Source organism: Prionailurus viverrinus, chromosome B4 (genome assembly GCF_022837055.1).
Source record: "Prionailurus viverrinus isolate Anna chromosome B4, UM_Priviv_1.0, whole genome shotgun sequence".
Taxonomy (NCBI): domain Eukaryota; kingdom Metazoa; phylum Chordata; class Mammalia; order Carnivora; family Felidae; genus Prionailurus; species Prionailurus viverrinus.
In genome coordinates, this window is record NC_062567.1 from 76519085 (window position 1) to 76536438 (window position 17354).

The 17354-nt window shown below is 54.2% G+C and overlaps 1 protein-coding gene across 2 annotated transcripts; it reads right to left on the bottom strand.

The window, feature by feature from the left end:
• Window positions 1–18: 18 nt before the first annotated feature.
• Window positions 19–14470, bottom strand: SPRYD3 (SPRY domain containing 3). Of its 2 annotated transcripts, XM_047866260.1 has the most exons (12): window positions 14366–14467; window positions 12994–13129; window positions 12726–12872; window positions 11664–11739; window positions 11039–11163; window positions 10584–10719; window positions 9562–9747; window positions 3261–3410; window positions 2747–2804; window positions 1957–2076; window positions 1700–1872; window positions 19–1363 (listed from the first exon to the last, which is right to left on the bottom strand). In XM_047866260.1, coding segments are annotated over exons 2-12 (1308 nt in total). In that variant the 5' UTR covers window positions 12996–13129; window positions 14366–14467; the 3' UTR covers window positions 19–1228. The 2 variants fall into 2 exon arrangements, with proteins under 2 accessions (XP_047722216.1, XP_047722215.1); XM_047866259.1 differs by lacking the exon at window positions 12994–13129 and having other exon boundaries at window positions 14366–14470.
• Window positions 14471–17354: the final 2884 nt, after the last annotated feature.

Consider the following 17354-nt stretch of genomic DNA (forward strand, 5'->3'; position numbering starts at 1 on the left):
CCCTTGTCCAGGCCATCCTGATAAATACAGAAACTCCATCTTTATTGGCTGTATAAACATCTCTGGGCTGTACATACATTTCATACATCGTAGTGGAGGGCCGAAGGGGGGACACCAGCAACACAGCAGCTCAACCCCTTTCCCCAAGGCCCACCCACTCTGTGCAAACCAAGGCTAACAGCTCCCGCTCCCTCTTCCTCCCAGGAGAAGTCACTGTATGGGAAGGGGGTCAGGGGTCGTGGCGGCGGGAGACAGGAGGGCTTGGTAGGGGAGGACGTATGTAAGTGCTAGAATCAAACACTGAAGCAAAACAGGCAACTGGCACGGGCAGCAAGCTGGGACACGGGTGCAGCAGGGAAGGGGAGTGAGGGGCCGAGCCGCCTTCTGCGCTTGCGACCACGGCTCCGGGTCTTGCCTTCACCATGCATCCCAGGGAACTAGGGACAAGGGTACCACGGGTGTCCCAAGGATGGCAAGGAGGGGATGGGAGCAGAGGCCCCAGGCCCCCTCACTTGGCAGCCCCTCTCTCACTCCATTCAACACGTAACAGGCACCCGACTGTGTGTACAGTTGCGGGGAGCCAGAGACTCAGATTCTCTGCGGGACTACGGTGCCTAAGCAGGCAGTGAAGGAGAAAGTGGGCTCTCAAGGGAAAGAACAGAGACCCTAGAGTAGTCTTCCTGGGACAGCAGTCAGTGGAAGGAGAGAGAGGGCCCAACAGAGCCCCCCGAGCCCAGCCAGGGGGATAACAGCAGCAACTGGTTCACAATGAGGACAGGGAACAAAAAAGGGAGATGCAATGGGAAATACTGTGATAAATAGAGGAGGGGGATGTCTCTACTCCACCCCCTGCAAAGCCTCATGCCCAAATAGCAGCTGAGACAGGGTGCTCACTCCTCTCCACTCCTATGGCCGGTGGGGAAAGAAAAGGTGCGGGAGTCCACCAGCCAAAGCAAGCGGGACCCACCAATATACCAATTCCATTCTTAGGGCCTGTTCCTGTCCAACCAGGGACTCAGGTCCAGGACTGACTGATGATCGAGGTAGCACCAGGTCAGAAACATGGGCACACAGGAGCTCGGCAGGGGCCTGATCTGGGGGGAGGTGGAGGGACTATGAACTCCCTGGGGCTGCTGGGTAAGCAAATCCTTGGAGAAGGCAGGAACTGGGCACCCGGTTCTGCAAAGGGCGAGGAAAAGGAGACGGGGCAGGTCTAGGGAAGAAGCCCCTAGCCACTCAAGGGATGCAGATCCACTTTGACTTTCTCCCCACAGCTCAGCATTCCAATGGTGGGGAAGAAGCCGCCAGAAGGTACAACAGCATCCTTCTTCCCGATGATCTTGCCGTTCCGAGTGAAGAAAACCTGGGGGTGGAGGCATGTAGAGGAGTGGAGCAGGTGGGCTCTAGCCTCTTCTGATGATGCTACTAGAGCCACACAGGCCTGAACCCCAAGCACTGCCAACTCCCAGAAGCCCTCGGGGGGAGAGACTTAGGGTGACGTGGGAAGTGACCACAAGGGGGCGTCTGGAAACCAGCTCCCCACCAGAGTCTGGGCAACGTCCAGCACCTCAGAACAGAACACGCCCACCGCCAGGCCTTCCCCTCTTCCCTGCGTTGGCTGGGGGTCCTATTCCCCAATGATGCCAGCCCCTGCCCAGGCCCAAGAACCCTAGTCCAACGCCACCCTGTCCCCACTCACCACCACCTTCTTGCCCTCATGCTCCTGCTCAATCTCTTCTCCATCTTCTTCTTCTTCCTCTTCCTCTTCTTCCTCTTCTCCCTCCTGGTGCAGGTACATGACATTCCGGACATTCCGGACGGCTCGGGCAGTTGGGGACAGGATCACTGTGTCACAACTGTCATCACTGTCACCTAGGAGGCCAGGAAACTGAGCTCCCGTGGTACTGCCCCCACCATCTGCCTGACCAGCCTGGTCAGCCACCCCCACCTACTCACCCTCACTGTCCAGAATGTAGTCCCGGGGGAACATGATTCCACAGCCCATAATGTCCCCTTTGTAACAGCGTGGCCCGAAGGGGTCCCCCACACCACTGCCGTGGAAGATCTTCCCATCATCTATTGGGGGGGGGGAGGGGAGGGAGAAGACACACACTTGAAGGAAGGGCTGATCCTTTACCCTCCACCGGGCGAGAGAGAGGTCCCTGCTTGAAGTTGAATGCTTGCTCCTCTCCCTCTCTGGCACTGAGGAAGGGAAGGGGTCAAGGTGAAACAAAGATGGAAAGACAGGAGTAGAAAGAGGGCACCATATTAAGAAAAAGAGACACAATATTCGCTCAAGATGCTAAGGGGCAGCAGACTCCCTCAGGATGCTGGCAGGAGAAGGGAGAGGGGACAGGGGCTGAGGAGGGGATGGGGATGGCACTGGGAGCTCATGGCAACTCCTTTCTAAAGAAAGCCCTAAAGGAAATGAAGCAGACCAAAAAAAGAAACTGCAGAATCTGCAAGAAGGGCGCAGAGGGAGCCAACTCAGAGGCCTGGAATGTCCAGTTTGGGCCCAGATCTCCCGCCCCTGTTTCGGCTCCCCTCGCTTTTCAGGCCGGGAGGAAAAACACAGACAAAGAGAAAGCACTAGCAGCTTGGGAAGGGGAGATGAGACAGCAGCAGGGGAAAGTCTCACCAGCCAGACGCTGGAGGGGAGGCCTTTTGCTGGGGGTCAGGAAAATGGATGTCCCTGTGCCTCTACAGCCCCCACGGCCTGAGCCGCCCCGGGGCAGCCCCTACCCACCTGCATGGTAAGCCACAGAGCCTCTGCTCCAGCCAGGGTGCCTGTTCTTGGGATAATCCTGCACCAAGAAGGAAAGAGAAAACCTGTGGTCTCATGCACAGAAAAAGAACAGGAGAGAGGGCATCTGCACATTCAACCTTCTGAAACAGGCTACAACCCCAGAGGGCTGCTCACTCCCCTGCAGCCTCCCACCCCCTTCAGGCACTTGAGGTTGCAGGGGACACAGGGAAGGTAACAAGGGTGTTTGGCTTTCACAGCCAGGGCTGCAGGCTGCCCCCACCCGACCTGCAGGCCCATTTGAGTGCTGCAGTCAGGACCCTCTATCTGGTTGTGGGTCATGGGGGGTGCGTACCCTCCCACAGCGAACACACACAACCATGCTCGGGTAAAGACCCTTCTCCCTCCACAGCCTGCCCCCCCCTGCTCCCCGATTTCCCCAAGAGCTTCTGAGCCCCATTCCAACAGCCCCAGAGATGAGCAGCTCTCCAGATAAAAAGCCAGCATGAGTCCCCACCTTCCGGGCCAGCCCCAAGGCGATGTAGCATTTCTCTCCAGGGTCCACGATCTCCACCTCAAAGTAATGGCTCCGGGTGCTCAGCGGGTGCCGGGCCTGGGCCAGCCCCACGTCAACGATGCTCTTGCCCTTGCCCAAGTACTCCAGGAGCTGTGGGGGAAGAGCCAGGGGCAGCAGGTGGTGCAGAGGGCAGACTGACACCTGCCCTAGAAACCTGGTCCAGAGGCACTCGGGACCAGTTTCCTGAGCGTGACAAACCCTTGGCTGGAAGGGAAAGGATCCTAGAAGAAACTGGGCCCCAACATTCTGGGCAGGCATGGGAGAATGGGGCGGAGGGGGGGAAGCAAAGGAGGTAGCACAGGCAGGAGGGCTGAGCCCCGTACCCATCTACCTACTGAGCCAAAGCCCCTCTCCTTGCTTTGGGGGAGAGGCGGGCAGCAGCACAGCACCCCAGCTGGCTGAGCACCCAGGACCACACTAGGGGTCTCCAGGCTGTCACCTCCCTGCCCTGAAAGACCCTGCTAGAAGAGGTCTACCCAGGGGCCCTGGACAGGAGAAAAACAGATGTGAGGACGTGAAGCCTGTGCTGAGAGGAGACATGAGGGGGCCTAATGGGGACAGGGAGGATGCAGAGGTTAGGTGCCAACTCCAGATGTCTGAGGGAGGGGAGACAGCTCAGAAACCACTTCTGCCTAGGATGGGACGGATGTGATTTCTCAAGGGCTGTTTGACTTGGCTGTGGACAGAGCTGGGTCAGGGGGGTGCCGCGGGGAATCAGGGAACCCAGAATGACCAGATCCACTCTTTACTTAATGTGAAGGAGGGGAGCAGGCAGGTCGGAGACATGAAGGCAGGCTTTGCTGTTCACAGCCCCTCTCGGCCCTTTCACAGCAGGGGTGTGGAGGTGGAGGGAGAGGGGAGGCGACTGATGGACTCTTGGGGCTCTTCAATTCCACAATGGTCCTGCCTGGGCATGATGGGGCGGCCACCCCCAAGCTGGGAGGATTTATTTATCAGTTGTCATGGTAATGGTGGGGTTATGACTCAACCCCATCCCCTCTTTCCTCACCCTCAGCATCACCTGGGAGTCCTTAATCCCTTTTTAATTAGCCAAACTGCCCCTCAAGACTTTAGTCTACCCTCCCACCCCTCCAGCCCAGAAGAAAACACTGCCTGGGGACCTCCTCCACTCATCCCTGGCAAGCCTTGGGATGCTGGCCTCTCACCCCCAAAGAACTCCTGCCTGAACAGGAAAGGAATTATGCTGGCCTGCACCAGTGCAAAAGCCTAGGTGTCTGTGGCAGAGGCAGGGCCTGCACCCTCACCACCCCTTCAGACAGAACACTTGAGGGACAGGGTCCCCTTCTCAGCCCTCGATCCCCAAAGCCCTGCCACCTCAAGTCCATCCTCCCCTCTTCTCCAAAAGAGAACTGAGGTGGGAGAGGCAACCAGAGGAAAAGCCAGAGCTGCATGGGAAGCCTCCTACATCCACACCCAGGCTTTTTTTCAAATTCCTCCAGCCATGACCTTCTGTGTTTCAGGTTATGCTGACCCTATTTTATTTACACCCCTAGACCAGGTCTTCTCGGTTAGCTCACACTGCTTTCTTTCACCACAAGGGGGTCCCCCCACAGGCCATGTTCTGATTTACCGGGTACTAATTAAAGGCCCACACTGCTGGACTTCCCCTCACGGTCCTGTATCCTCTGCTGGGCCTGGGTTCCTCCTCAGCATCTCCCCACAAGCTGGGAGGGGTAGAGCCTGGTGTGCATTAACTGGCTTAACGCTCCACCCAGTGCGAGGAGCCCCCCAGCCCACCCTCTCCGGCCAGCATTGCAGAACTGGGTGGGGGATCCCACAGCTGCCCTCGACCCACTCCATCCAACTGGCCTCGGCATAGGAAACACAGTGTTCTCCACTTCCAGAGCCAAGAGGCAGCGGCTCCAGATCCTGATCCTTGGGAAAAACCCGCCCAACCATTCCCTCTGCCTCAGCCCTGAGGACTGCGGCCACTGCAGTCTTGTCTGTGGACAGGGTGGGGACGCTTCCTCCAGCTAAAAGGTCAGGAGGACGAAACCCACTAATGTGGGACTCTGAAACCCACTCCCCACCCGGCACAGCATTTCAGACAGACTGCCGACAGCTGGAACACTAGGTCCCAGCAAATGCCGCCCTCTGCAAGAGAGGAACCACCCGCCCCTTAGGGCGTAAACTGCCCCAATTCATCTGATCCTCTCTCAGCATTTACAGGGGCAGGTGGGGAGCGTGGCCTCCCTGACAGATCCTAGCTTGAGTTCACTCCTCCCCTCCTGAGACTAGGGCTTTAGCAACCTAGTGGAGATGGGAGGTTTAGCCCCTAGGGTCTGAGTTGCTAGAATCTCAATGCTGGTCCCTCATCTGTGCCTCAAATGCCTTTCAGTTTGGAAAGAGAATCACACAGCCCTGGGTTCAAATCCTAACTCCTCTTAGTCACTAGAAGCTAACTTCCAGAAAGTGACTTTTGCTCCTTTAAGCCACAGTTTCTTCCTCAGTAAAAGGAATTTTCCTAAAATGGGCGAGAGAAGACTAAATGAAGTGTGTCAAGTGCTCGGCATGGAGCCTGCCCCCAGGTGATCAACACATGTTCCGCCTTTCCCTAAATCAGGAAACGGGGCGGGGGGGGGGGGGGGGGGGGGGGGCGGGTACCAGAACATACCCACGTATCAATGCTCCGTGAACATGAACAGTCACCCCAAAGCTACAACAGACTATAACTTCGTATCACAGACAGAAATGACCCTTCATCTCAGCCCTTACCTCCAACTCCAGCAGCCCCATAGGCCCCAGAACTGGTCACCGTTCCCCTAGGACAGATGAGCACGCCCCAGATTACTCTGTCCCCACTGACCAGCTGCCCTCCTCTTAGTACTTCTCAAATAATGCCCAAGCAGCAGGAATATTCCCCCACATCTTTGGTGGGGTAAGGGCATCCTTTCCTCAGTGCTTTCAAGCCCCCCGACTCCTGAGCCTCCCTCCCCACACCACCAAAGCCCTGAGAGGCCAAACAGGTGGACTCGAAGCCACAGAATGGAAGCTGCGGGCCAGAGTGCAGAGAGCCTCCTGCACTCCAACCCCCCACCTCCCAGTAGCGCCTTCCCAGTCACTTCTCTGGCTGGTATCCGCCCTCCTCCTCTTGCCAGCAGAGACCCTAATCCCTCTTGACAGGAGCAAGGGAGGGCTCAGTGCCCTGAGGGCCTAGAAGCAGCTGAAACAGGCACCAAGAACGTGCTCCACACTCCCCACCGGCCAGCTCAGGCCCCAACATGGTCTCCTCTTGGGTTGGGTTGGGTTGGGTCCGGGAGGACCCCTGGAGGGTGAGGCCTTATTCACCCCTCTCTGTGTACCAAAGCCGTTGCTCCATCACTAAGGAGTTGTCAGAGGAGCTATGAGCAGGAAACAAAGACAGAATGAGTCTAATCCCCCAGCTTTACCTACTGCCCCCCACCCTCCACACATTACCTCACTTTGCAAAGCCTGGGGGCAGGGATGAGGTGAGGGGTAACACCCCCATCCCTGAGCAAACACAGCAGCGGTTCCTCAACACCCTCAGAGCTCTGCAAAGGAGGGACTCTTCAGGAGGGGAAACTGAGGCCACAGGATGCAGGGGGAAGGATTCCACTCAAGAAAGAGCCAGGTCTGTCTATATACAGGTGCTCAGATCAAACAGACACAACTAAATATCAACTGTTGAAGCTAGGTAGCAGGTAAATGGGTGCACACTGTACCATTTTTTCAACTTTTCCATATGTTTGAAATTGTTCATAATTTAATGTTGGAGGGAAAAAAGAGGGTCAGGAATTCGTTCTTCTCTGTAGGAAGAACCAGTGAGAAGGGAAGAGAGAAGATAACAGAGACTCCAAACTGAGAGCAAGGCCCAGGAGGCAAAGGGTCCCAGACAGCGAGGTAAGCTCACCCAAAAGGGCCGTGGCTAAGAGCTAGTCAGGAGACTGACAGGGGAGGTGGGGACTTAAAGCCCAGGAACCCCGATTCACCTTACAAGAAGGGCCAGGAGGAGAGATGACGGGCTACAGAAGAGGGGTTGGGGAGAAGGGCACAGCATGTGTCTGGCAGTGGACAGAGTGGCAGTGGCAAGGGATCAAAGAATAAATATCTGGACTTAGTTTCACTACTAATTCACTGTTTGACGTTTGAACAAGTCTCTTCACTTCTGTCTGGTACTGTTTTCACTTCTGTCTGTGTTTTTTCATCAACCGCACAAGAGATCTGGGAGCATGAGGGTTGTCACAAAGACTAGGGGAGGGAGCTCCCAGCACCCTGGGTCTGGGTGCCTAGGATGCTAAACATCCTGCATGTCAAGGTGAACGGTCTTCGGCTCCGCACTGGGAAGCCCTGGACTGGATGGCATCAGAGCCTCCCCCAGACCTTTATGGTTCTAAAGGGTGCTCTGCCGGGAACATCACCCAAGGCGGGAGAAACAGGGCCCATCCAACAGCGGAGGTCTTGAGGCTCCAGGGAAAGGCTCCCCACAGAGGGGACAGGAAAACAGGAAGGGCAAAATGGAGAAACAGCTGAGCTATACATCTTTAGAAGTGGGAGGCACAGGCCTCCAATAGCCCAAATGACTTCTCCCAGGCTCCTCCAGGAGATACAACTCCGATCCCCAGATCACAAACACAATGGATGGTCAGAAGGGACAAGAAGCAGCAGGGCAAGAGACAAGCAGGGATAGGGTCCGAGGGGATGGAAGGAAGAAACCGGGTATGTCACCCTCATTTGAAAGATGGAGTCGCTGGCAAAAGAAGAAAGGCATATATTTCTCAAGAGGCTCATGCTCCAGTCTGCCCCAGAGGAGCAGGTGCTCAGGGAAGAGTGTGCCCACCCTGCCAGCTGTCCCCAGCTGGGGTGAGGGTCTGAGAGAAGAGCCAAACAGCTTATGTCTAAGAAAGAAAAAAATCTCAAATGTGTGACCTGAGGGCATTGGGGGAGGGCAGAGAGGAAGGAAGGCTATTTATAAATGTCTACAGGATTCTACATCAATTAGAAAAGATTGCCTGGGAGGAGCTGGGGCCAGAGTGGGGACAGGTCCAGGCAGGGAAAAGATGCCAGGAAAACAGTCTTGAGGAGAGGTCAGGGATGAGAGCTGGAACATCGCCCTGGCTCAGTCCCAAGTTCAACTCTGTAGATGTTGTCAAAATGATGGTGGAAGGGGGAAAGAAAGAGATGAGGATCAAAGAGTGGGCATCTGAAGCCTCCCGGCTTGCCGCCATTGCGGCCCTCAGACCCCACTGCCAGAGGGGGTGCAGAGTGTCAGGAGCAGCAGGAGGGCACACATTCTGCCATTTTCCTTGAGTCTGACTCACCTTGAACTCCAGAAATGGGGGGAGCCTTGCTCATAATCCACTCCCACCCCCCACTGCTTCTGTTTTGCTATCAAAGGCTAAGCTGAAAACAGCCTGGGTTGGGGTGAGAAGGCCAGAGGGTGGAGAAAAAGGTTGAGCCGGGAGCAAGAGGGCGGGAGAGGGACAATTCGAAGTGGGAGGCCGGAGCAGCCCACTGGAGGCCAGGGCCAGACCCCTGACTCAGCATCCATTTACTCCCAGCCCAGCATGAGGCATCGAGGGTAGATGTGAAGAATTTCCCTCTCCCAAGGTCCATACACTCCCCAAGAAAGTTTCAAATCCAGGGAGAGACCAAAGCAGGTATGAGGAGACGGTGTATTAAAAAAGCAGACTCTGGAGGGTCAAGGATTCTCAATGAATCTTCATTTGCCTTCATTCGCATTCCTCTATCAAAATGTAGGGGAAAGACAGAAGACATTGACATTGACACTTACTCAAGACAGATCTCAGAACCTTCCCCCACAGGAGCAGGGCTTGTGACCACACATAACCTGCAGCACAGTGAGTGGAGAGCTTGGGCCAGCTGAGCTAAGACTGGGCTTTTGAAAGGAGGATCCAGGCATCCCACCTCCAAATGAGCCCGGATGTGCAGGGCAGCAGAGGCCACCAGATGCAAAAAGAACCAAAGAAGGCAAAGGAGAACTACTGCTGTTCTCAGAGTAAAGCAACTAACCTGAGCTCTCAGTGACACAGAAGGAAGACAGCCAATCAGCACTAAGGAGAACACAGATCTGGATTCAAGAAGTCGCCTCAAGGCCCCAAGTTCCCGTTTCCCAAAACTCTATAAAAGACACTGTCCTCACTCCCCATTCTAAGCAATTCAGACGTGCGTATGTGGCCCACAGAGTTCAGCCCAGGCCTCCCGGTCCAACCCCCACCACTCCACCCCCTCCTCCACTTACAGTTCCGCACACTCTGACATCATGCAGCCGACCCCACTCGTCCTCGTAACTGTCCACCATCATGACGCTGTCGTCCTCGCGGCCCAGCTCAGCGTTGAGGTGCAGCCTCACCTCTTCACCCAGAGAGTGCATGCCCACTGCTGGGAACAGTCCATCTGGGGACATGGGCATGATGGTGGAGCCCACCTGCAGCGGAGGGAGGGAGGAAGGGAGCTGCCGCCTGGCTCACTTTTCCACAGCTCACCTAATTCTCACAAGGGTACTTTTGAGATGATGCAACAAATAACTACCACACACACTGACGGCAAAACAGAGGTACGGAAAAGTTTAAAAAGTTGCTAAGCACGCCTGGCCAAGCAAGGTATCCACAAAGCTAGAGGGCAGACAAAAATCTCTTGACTTGCTGCCAAATGTTTTTGGCATGTGTGTGTTCTAGAGGCACAGACGCTAAGGAGGGCCCCCCGACCCCCACCAAGGCCTGAGAGAGCAATCTTCCCAGGGTGGGAGATGGAGCAGGACAGGAGACGAAAGACAGCTGAGGGTCTCTCTTCCATCGCTCTTACCCATCTCTTCACCGCTACTAGCCTGTCTCCAAAAAGGGAAGGAAAGGAGAAGCGAAACAAGAAAAATAAACACAGAATGGACATATCCCTCAAAAGCATTCAAGTCAAATCTCCGAAGAGGACCTCCAGCTTATGCAGCCAGGCTGTAACCTCTTCCTCTCCTTTTCTGCTCAAAACTGTCCCCCAAATAACCCAATTCGTTCCCCTACAATCTCTGCCCATCCTCCACTGCACTAACCCACCCCTGTGCACATATCATCTAGCCAATGTCCTGGCTTCCCCTGGGCAGGGAAAGTGTCTTGTCCCGTACACAGACTTCAGAAGAACCTGAGGCTGGCCTGAAGGAGGTGGAACTAAAGCCTATGGGTCCCTGAGCAAGCCCAGCCAGATGATTTCCACTCCCACAGATCCTCGGATGGCTTCAACCCACTTAAATCCCACCTGGGATTTCCCACTCACCCGCTTCCCATTTTTGGTGAAGAAGATCTGGGCAGTCTGTACATCAAAGGACACGGGCTCAATGCCGCAGCCAATCCGGTCCCCGGAGTTGCACTTTGACCCAAACTGGCGGCCCTTGGCTCGGCCATTGTATAGCCTGCAAACAGAGCGGCACAGACACAGGACCTGAGCCTGGCCTCCCAACTTCTCCACGGCACTGACCCCTGGGGCCTACCTTGCTGCTCCCAGTCACCCTGCCATGGCATCTGTGTCCACGCATGAGCTCCACCCTCCCCTCCAAGCCTACAAACCTCCAAGGGTAGCTATCAGGCCACCTTCCCATCCTGATCAGAAAAGTCTATGAAAATACCCCAAGACAGGTGAAGGAATGGCAAAAACCACGTCCAGGTAGTCCTTTATATCTAAGGTTCCCGAATCCACAGGAAAGGGACAAGGTTCCACAGGAGGCAACTCACTTGCCATCATCAGCGTGGTAGGCTACAGAGTCGGGCAACCAGCCAGGCTGGTGATCCAAGCTGTAGTACTGAGGGACCAGCCCCACAGCAATGGTGCCCCGCACCCCGCTGTCCACAATCGACACCTACAAGGAAGAGCGCAGGGGGAAGGAAGTTAGCAGGCATCGGGATGAATTTCTGCCGGGGTGGGGAAGGGGAGTCAGACATCAAAGGCTCAAAGAGCCTCAAAGAGACAAAAACATGGTAATCAAAGAAAAAGAAAGGACACTGAGGGGAGAACTGGGGAGACCAGGGGCCTACTTTGTCATGATTACCCAGAAAATCATTTGGAAGCTATGGAAAATGATAGGAAAATGAGCAGATGCTGGGCTCGGGTTAGGAAGTGGGAAAGGACATGGGTCCGAGTCTGGGGTGTGGGTCATAGCTCCTCCCCTAGCTGAGGGGCAGGAGAACAGAAGAGACAGGGTGACAGCACTGGGGCATCTATCTCTCAGCTGAGGCACCATGGTATTCTGCGCCCTTTTCTCAGCCAAGACAGCCCTGATGGCAAATTAAAAGAGAGCAAGAATCTCCTTGGAGCTTAACAATCTCACCCCCTGCTCTCCCCCCACACTGCCTTGATCACCTCAAAATAATTGCTGTCCTTGGTCAGGGGTCGAGAAGCCACGTAGCAGCCAACTTCACCGGAGTTTCCATGGTAACTAACAGAAGAATGGGGGGGGTGTTCATTAGCAGCCTAGCCCAGGAGTGGGGGGTAGGGCCTCAGCATCCTCACTGCTGCCCCATCCCCTGGTAAGGGCCAACACAGAGGAGAATCTATCAGGCCACACTTCGGGACATCTGCACAGACACCGTAACAAGATACTTGAGGTCACCCACCCCTCCTGCTGCCTCCAGCCAGGGTCCAACCCACATCAGACCAACAAGAGCGTGGCTCCTTCATTTCTAGGAGGCAAAGAATGCGGAACCTCCCTTAATTGCCTAGCCGGGGTCTCACAACCCTGTCTAACCTCAATCCCTCATGCTGCAGCTTTGGCCTTTTTCTCTGGCTCTGTCTTCAGTGGAGCTGAAGCACAGCTGGTCTCTATCCTCTGCACCAAAGCCCTTCGTAGACTGGAAGACGGTTATTCAGTCCCCACTCTTCAACTTTTTTGCCTTCAGGCTAAACAGCACTACTTCCTTCCCCCCCCTTCAGGGACAACTTTGTGACAGAATTAGGCTCAGAAGGAGTCAGGGAAGGGGTTCAAGCCAGAAGAGAGAGAAAACAAACACAAACACACAAGCCAAAGGGCTGGAAACTGGTGGGCAGGACGCACTGTGGGACTGTCCTCCCAAAACAGGAAATCCACTGCCTCTGAAACAGCTACTCTCCACCAAACCCCACCCCCTGAGATGCAGGCAGAAGGAGACCCAGACAAGCCACACACCCACTGGAGTCCCCTCAACGAGGCACTTGGGCGACTCGACACACCAGCAGCTTCCTCTCTCTTACACGACTGCTTCTAATGTGGACCAGGACAGAGTGACCCAGAGACACAGCTCCACCCCGCTCCACTCAGAAAGGCCTCCAGGGTCAAAGGCCCTCGCAGGGCAGGTGCCAACAGTCGTCTGCCTCTGAAAAGGCCCCTTTTCATCTCTAAGACCTGGCAGAGCAAGGAAAATGTGGAAGCACTCCCCCTAAACTCACCTCAAAGTGTCTCCGTCTACAAGAATGTGCTTGAACCTCTCCTGGTATCGGAAAGCCCGGACCTCCCGAATTTCCCGGATCCTCCGGCGCCAATTCAGAAACCGGTAGTGCAGGTTGAGGTCATCCATCTTGTTCATGAGAACAAACCTGCCATGGGGAGAAGGAGACTGAGAAGGAGACTGAGAAGGAGGCAGGGCCCAGAGCACACCAGAACGTGGAGAGGGCACTGGACTCAAAGTCAGTCAACAATCCCCAACCTCGTCCTTACATTCAGCATTTCCTGAGCTCCTACTATGTGCACTGTTCTTGGTGTTAGGAGTACCGCTGTGAACAAGATGGGTGGGATTCCTGTTCTCACAGCACTTCCGTTCCAGTGCGGGAGGCGTGACAGGGAAGACACGGACCTGACGACATCGGACAGTAGAGGAAACAAGTAGAGTGGGGTGATGCAGAATAAAGGCGTAAAGTCTAAAGACTACTTTGGATACAGCGGACAGAGGAAGTCTCTCTAAGGTGACACTTGAGTTAAGAAGCCAGGCGTGGGACAAGCTCAAGAAGGAGCACTTCAGGCAGAGGGGCCAGCCAGGACACAGGTCGTGGGGTGGAAGGCAGGCACGGTAGAGGAATACAAAGGCCAGGGTGGCTGGTGCGTAGGGAATGCGTGTGGGAGAGTGTTCAAGAAGAAGATGGGAAAAAGCCAGGAGCCAGAGCAGACCACAGGTTAAGGAGTCTGGATTTTATCCCAAGCGGGACAGGAAACCTCTGGAGGGTTTTAAGCAAGGAAATGACGGGATTTTTAAGGTTTATCAGATGTTAAAGATCATTCAGGCTGTTGGCTGGAGAACTGATCACAGATATACAAGAGCAGAAAGAGCGAACAAGTAAGAGGCTGTTGGAGCAGCTCCAATGAGAGATGGCATCCACTAGGAGGGTAGCAGTGAAGATGGAGAGGAGTAGGATGACCTGGATATTTAAATCACCAACGGTGCTAATATATGAATGAATGAATGAATGAATGAATGAATGAACGAACGAATTTTTCCTGGAAGCCAAAAGTGACGAAAATGGGAGGTACGTTTCTCTTCCCATTGCCCAAACATTGGGACAGAGGTTCCATCAAGGCCTGACAGTACCCTGCATACAGTAGGTGCTTAAATGAGCCTTAGCTGGGCTGAATTCGACCCCAAAGCGCTTGTTACACCCTTCTGCGGTAGCCACAGGCACCACGTGGCCCAGAAGGGTTGGCACCGGCGGGGCTGCCCTCCTCACTCGCCGCCTGGGCTCCACCCCAGATAGATAGTGGCCCCCAGACCTAAGGACGTCCGCTCGCCCAGAACCGCACAGCCTTGGCACCCGCGAGCGGTGGCCGCACCGGGTCCCGCCTCCAGCCCGGACATCGCCTGGCCCTCAGACGAGACCCGGGGGCAGGAAGGCCGGGCTCGTCAGCGCGACTACACCCAGTCTCCCCAGGCCCCGCACGGGGCCGAGGAGGGTCCCGAGGCAGGAAGCCCAGGGACCGGGGCGCAGGCCCCGCCTCTGACCCCGAAGCCTCCGCCCAGGACCCCCGCCTCCCGCCTCAGGCTCCGGGGGGGGGGACCCGAAGCCTCCGGGACCCCGCCCCCCCCCCGATCCCCGCCTACCGGGGCCGCCGCGTTCTCCTCATCCATAGGCCTCTCAGCTCCTCACACTAGCTCTTCGGCCGCCGCCACCACACACATCCGGGTCCCCGCCCTTCCTACGCTCTCCGAGTCCCGCCCATCCCCACCCTCCCCGGCCAATCTGCAGAAGCCCAGGACGACAGGCATCTGCAAGAACCAATGGGAGGACGCAGGCAGGCTCGGGCGCGGCCCGGTGAACTGGCTACCTAGCGCAGGGTAGGGGCTGGTAACCCGAGGGTGGGAGGGTGGAGGCAGCGACGTGGCGGCGCGGACGCCGCGCCGGGCGCCGTGGGCGCGGACTGGGCGGTCAAGGGGCGGCTCCCGCGCCGGGCGGGGCGGGTGGGGAAGGTCCCTGCGCACCTACAGCTGCTGCCAGTCTTGCCTGCGCGCTCGTTCTGTGGCACAGACAACGCTGAAAGCAAGCTTCGTAGGAATGTCCTCTTAAGCCACCCAGCAACCTTATGAAATGACCTTATGAAATGAATCTTATCATTATCTCCTTTTTGCAGATGCAGATCTTGAGGCTGGCCTCCATAGCTCGTGCGCCTGTTACCATGTGCTTTATATTTACTCTCCAGAGCTTATGCTATTACCATGTGCTCTTTATTCCCCCCGAGCTCCACGTCTTGTCACCTTTCGCTCATTCTGGGAAGGACAGTTCATTCCAGGAAGAGAGAACTTCGGATGCAAAACCACGATGGCATGAAACCTCTGGCTGTTACGGAAGGGAAGCTTTGGGTGTGACGTAAGGAAAGTTAGGCCCGAGTCATTATATGAAGGGAAGGATACTCATATTTATTGAGCACCTACTAAAGGGTGTTTATTACCACTCTCGGGAGGGCTGCCCAGGTCGCCTCCCATCACCAGATGTCCCTTCCAGATCAGAGGGTTTTCCCTCCTCTGCGTTCTCATACCATTTCATTTGCGCCTCATCTAAGCACTTTTTACAATCTTTCATTACCTAAAAGTCACTTCTGTATATAGGTCTGTCTCTGCTAGATATACAGTGGCCACTTGGCATGATGGAAATAGGTGATGGAAGAAAATGTAGATGGGAAATTAGGAAATCTGGATTAGAGCCCCAGTTCTATGCTTGAGGTCAAGGTCTTGGTGTTCTTACCCATAAACAAAAATTTTGAAGCATGTGGTCTCTTAGCGCCATTCCAGCCCCTGGATTCCATGAATCTGGAATTACCCTCCCCAACTCATCTCCAGCTCCTGTTTCCTTTATTGCTTTCTTCAACCTCCCCTTCCTAAACTATAAAAAATACCCCAAGCCTCAACTCAGCTGTTCCCAAAGGCAACCAGAAAGCAACAGCCCAGGGGGCTCTCAGAGTCACAGCACAGGGTTTCCTGGCTCCTTCCAGAAACTAGTTAGCTAGTTAGGGCCTCAAATGGTGAAAGGGCAGAAGAAGGTGTTAACAAAGTGTTACTAATGGTTGGTGATTCCACTCGAGAATTCCTCATCTTTGGGTTCCAGGTGTGTGGCTGGCCCTTTTGGTGAATCATCAATCTGTTAACATTCTCAGGATTTGATTGACAGACAATTTGTGTTTGATATCTAACTGTATTTGATTAAACAACTTTAATGAGATATAATTGACATAGGATAAGCCCTACATATTTAAGGTGCACAATTTGATAGATTATGTATACACCCATGAAAATTTCACCACAAAGCAACGAACATACATAATATCACTTCCAAAAGTTTCTTTGGCGATGGCTGGGTGGCTCAGTCGGTTGAGCATTGGACTTCGGCTCAGGTCATGCATGATCTCACGGGTCGTGAGTTCAAGCTCCCCATTGGGCCAATTGCTGTCAGCGAGTAGCCCATGTCCAGTCCCCTGTCTCCCTCTCTCTCTGCCCCTCCCCCGCTCATGCTCGCTTGCTCGCTTGCACTCTCTCTCTCAAAAATAAGTAAAACATTTTTTAAAAAGTTTCTTTGTGCTCTTTTTGTAATCCCTCCCTCCCACCCTCTCATCCCCAGGAAACTAATCTGCTTTTTGTCACTAGTTTAGTTTGCATATTCTAAAACTTTACTTAAGTGAAATCACAGATTTCATACACACACACACACACACACACGTTCTTGTGGGGGAGGGATGTCTGGCTTCTTTTATTCAGAATAAATATTTTGAGATCCGTCTGTGTTGCTGCTGCGTGTGTCACTAGCTCATTCTGTTTTATTGCTGAGTAGTATGCTACTGTGTGGATATACCACAATTTGTTAATGATTCATCTGTTGATGGATGGACATTTAGTTGTTTCTGATTTTTGGCTTTTACAAATAAAGCTGCTATGAACGTTCATGCACCAATCTTTGTATGGACATACATTTCATTTTCTCTTAGGTAAGCCCCTCGCAGTGACTGGCTGGGTCACATGGTAAATGTTTGCTTAACTTTTTGAGAAATTGCCAAACTGTTTTCCAAAATAGTTGTATCAGGGCGCCTGGGTAGCTCAGTCGGTTAAGCATCCAACTCTTGATTTGGGCTCAGGTCATAATCTCATGGTTCATGAAGCCATGAAGGTTCATCAAGGGGTTCATCAAACCCCAAGTCCGGCTCTGTGCTGACAGTGCCGAACCTGCTTGGGATTCTCTCTCTCCCTCTCTGTCTCTCAATAAATAAATAAACATTAAAAAAAATAGTTGTGTCAGTTAAAAAAATTTTTTAAAGGTTTATTTATTTTTGAGAGAGACACACAGAGCGTGATCAGAGTAGGAGCAGAGAAAGAGAGGGAGACACAGAATCTGAAGCGGGCTCCTGGCTCTGAGCTGTCGGCACAGAACCACAAGCTGTGAGATCATGACCTGAGTGGAAGTCGAATGCTTAACCTTAACCAACTGAGCCACCCAGGCGCCCCAGTTGTATCCTTTTAAATTCCTGTCAGCAGTGGATGAATGTTCCAGCTGTTCCACATCCTCTCCAACACTGGCATTGTCATTCTTTTTAAATGTAGCTATTCT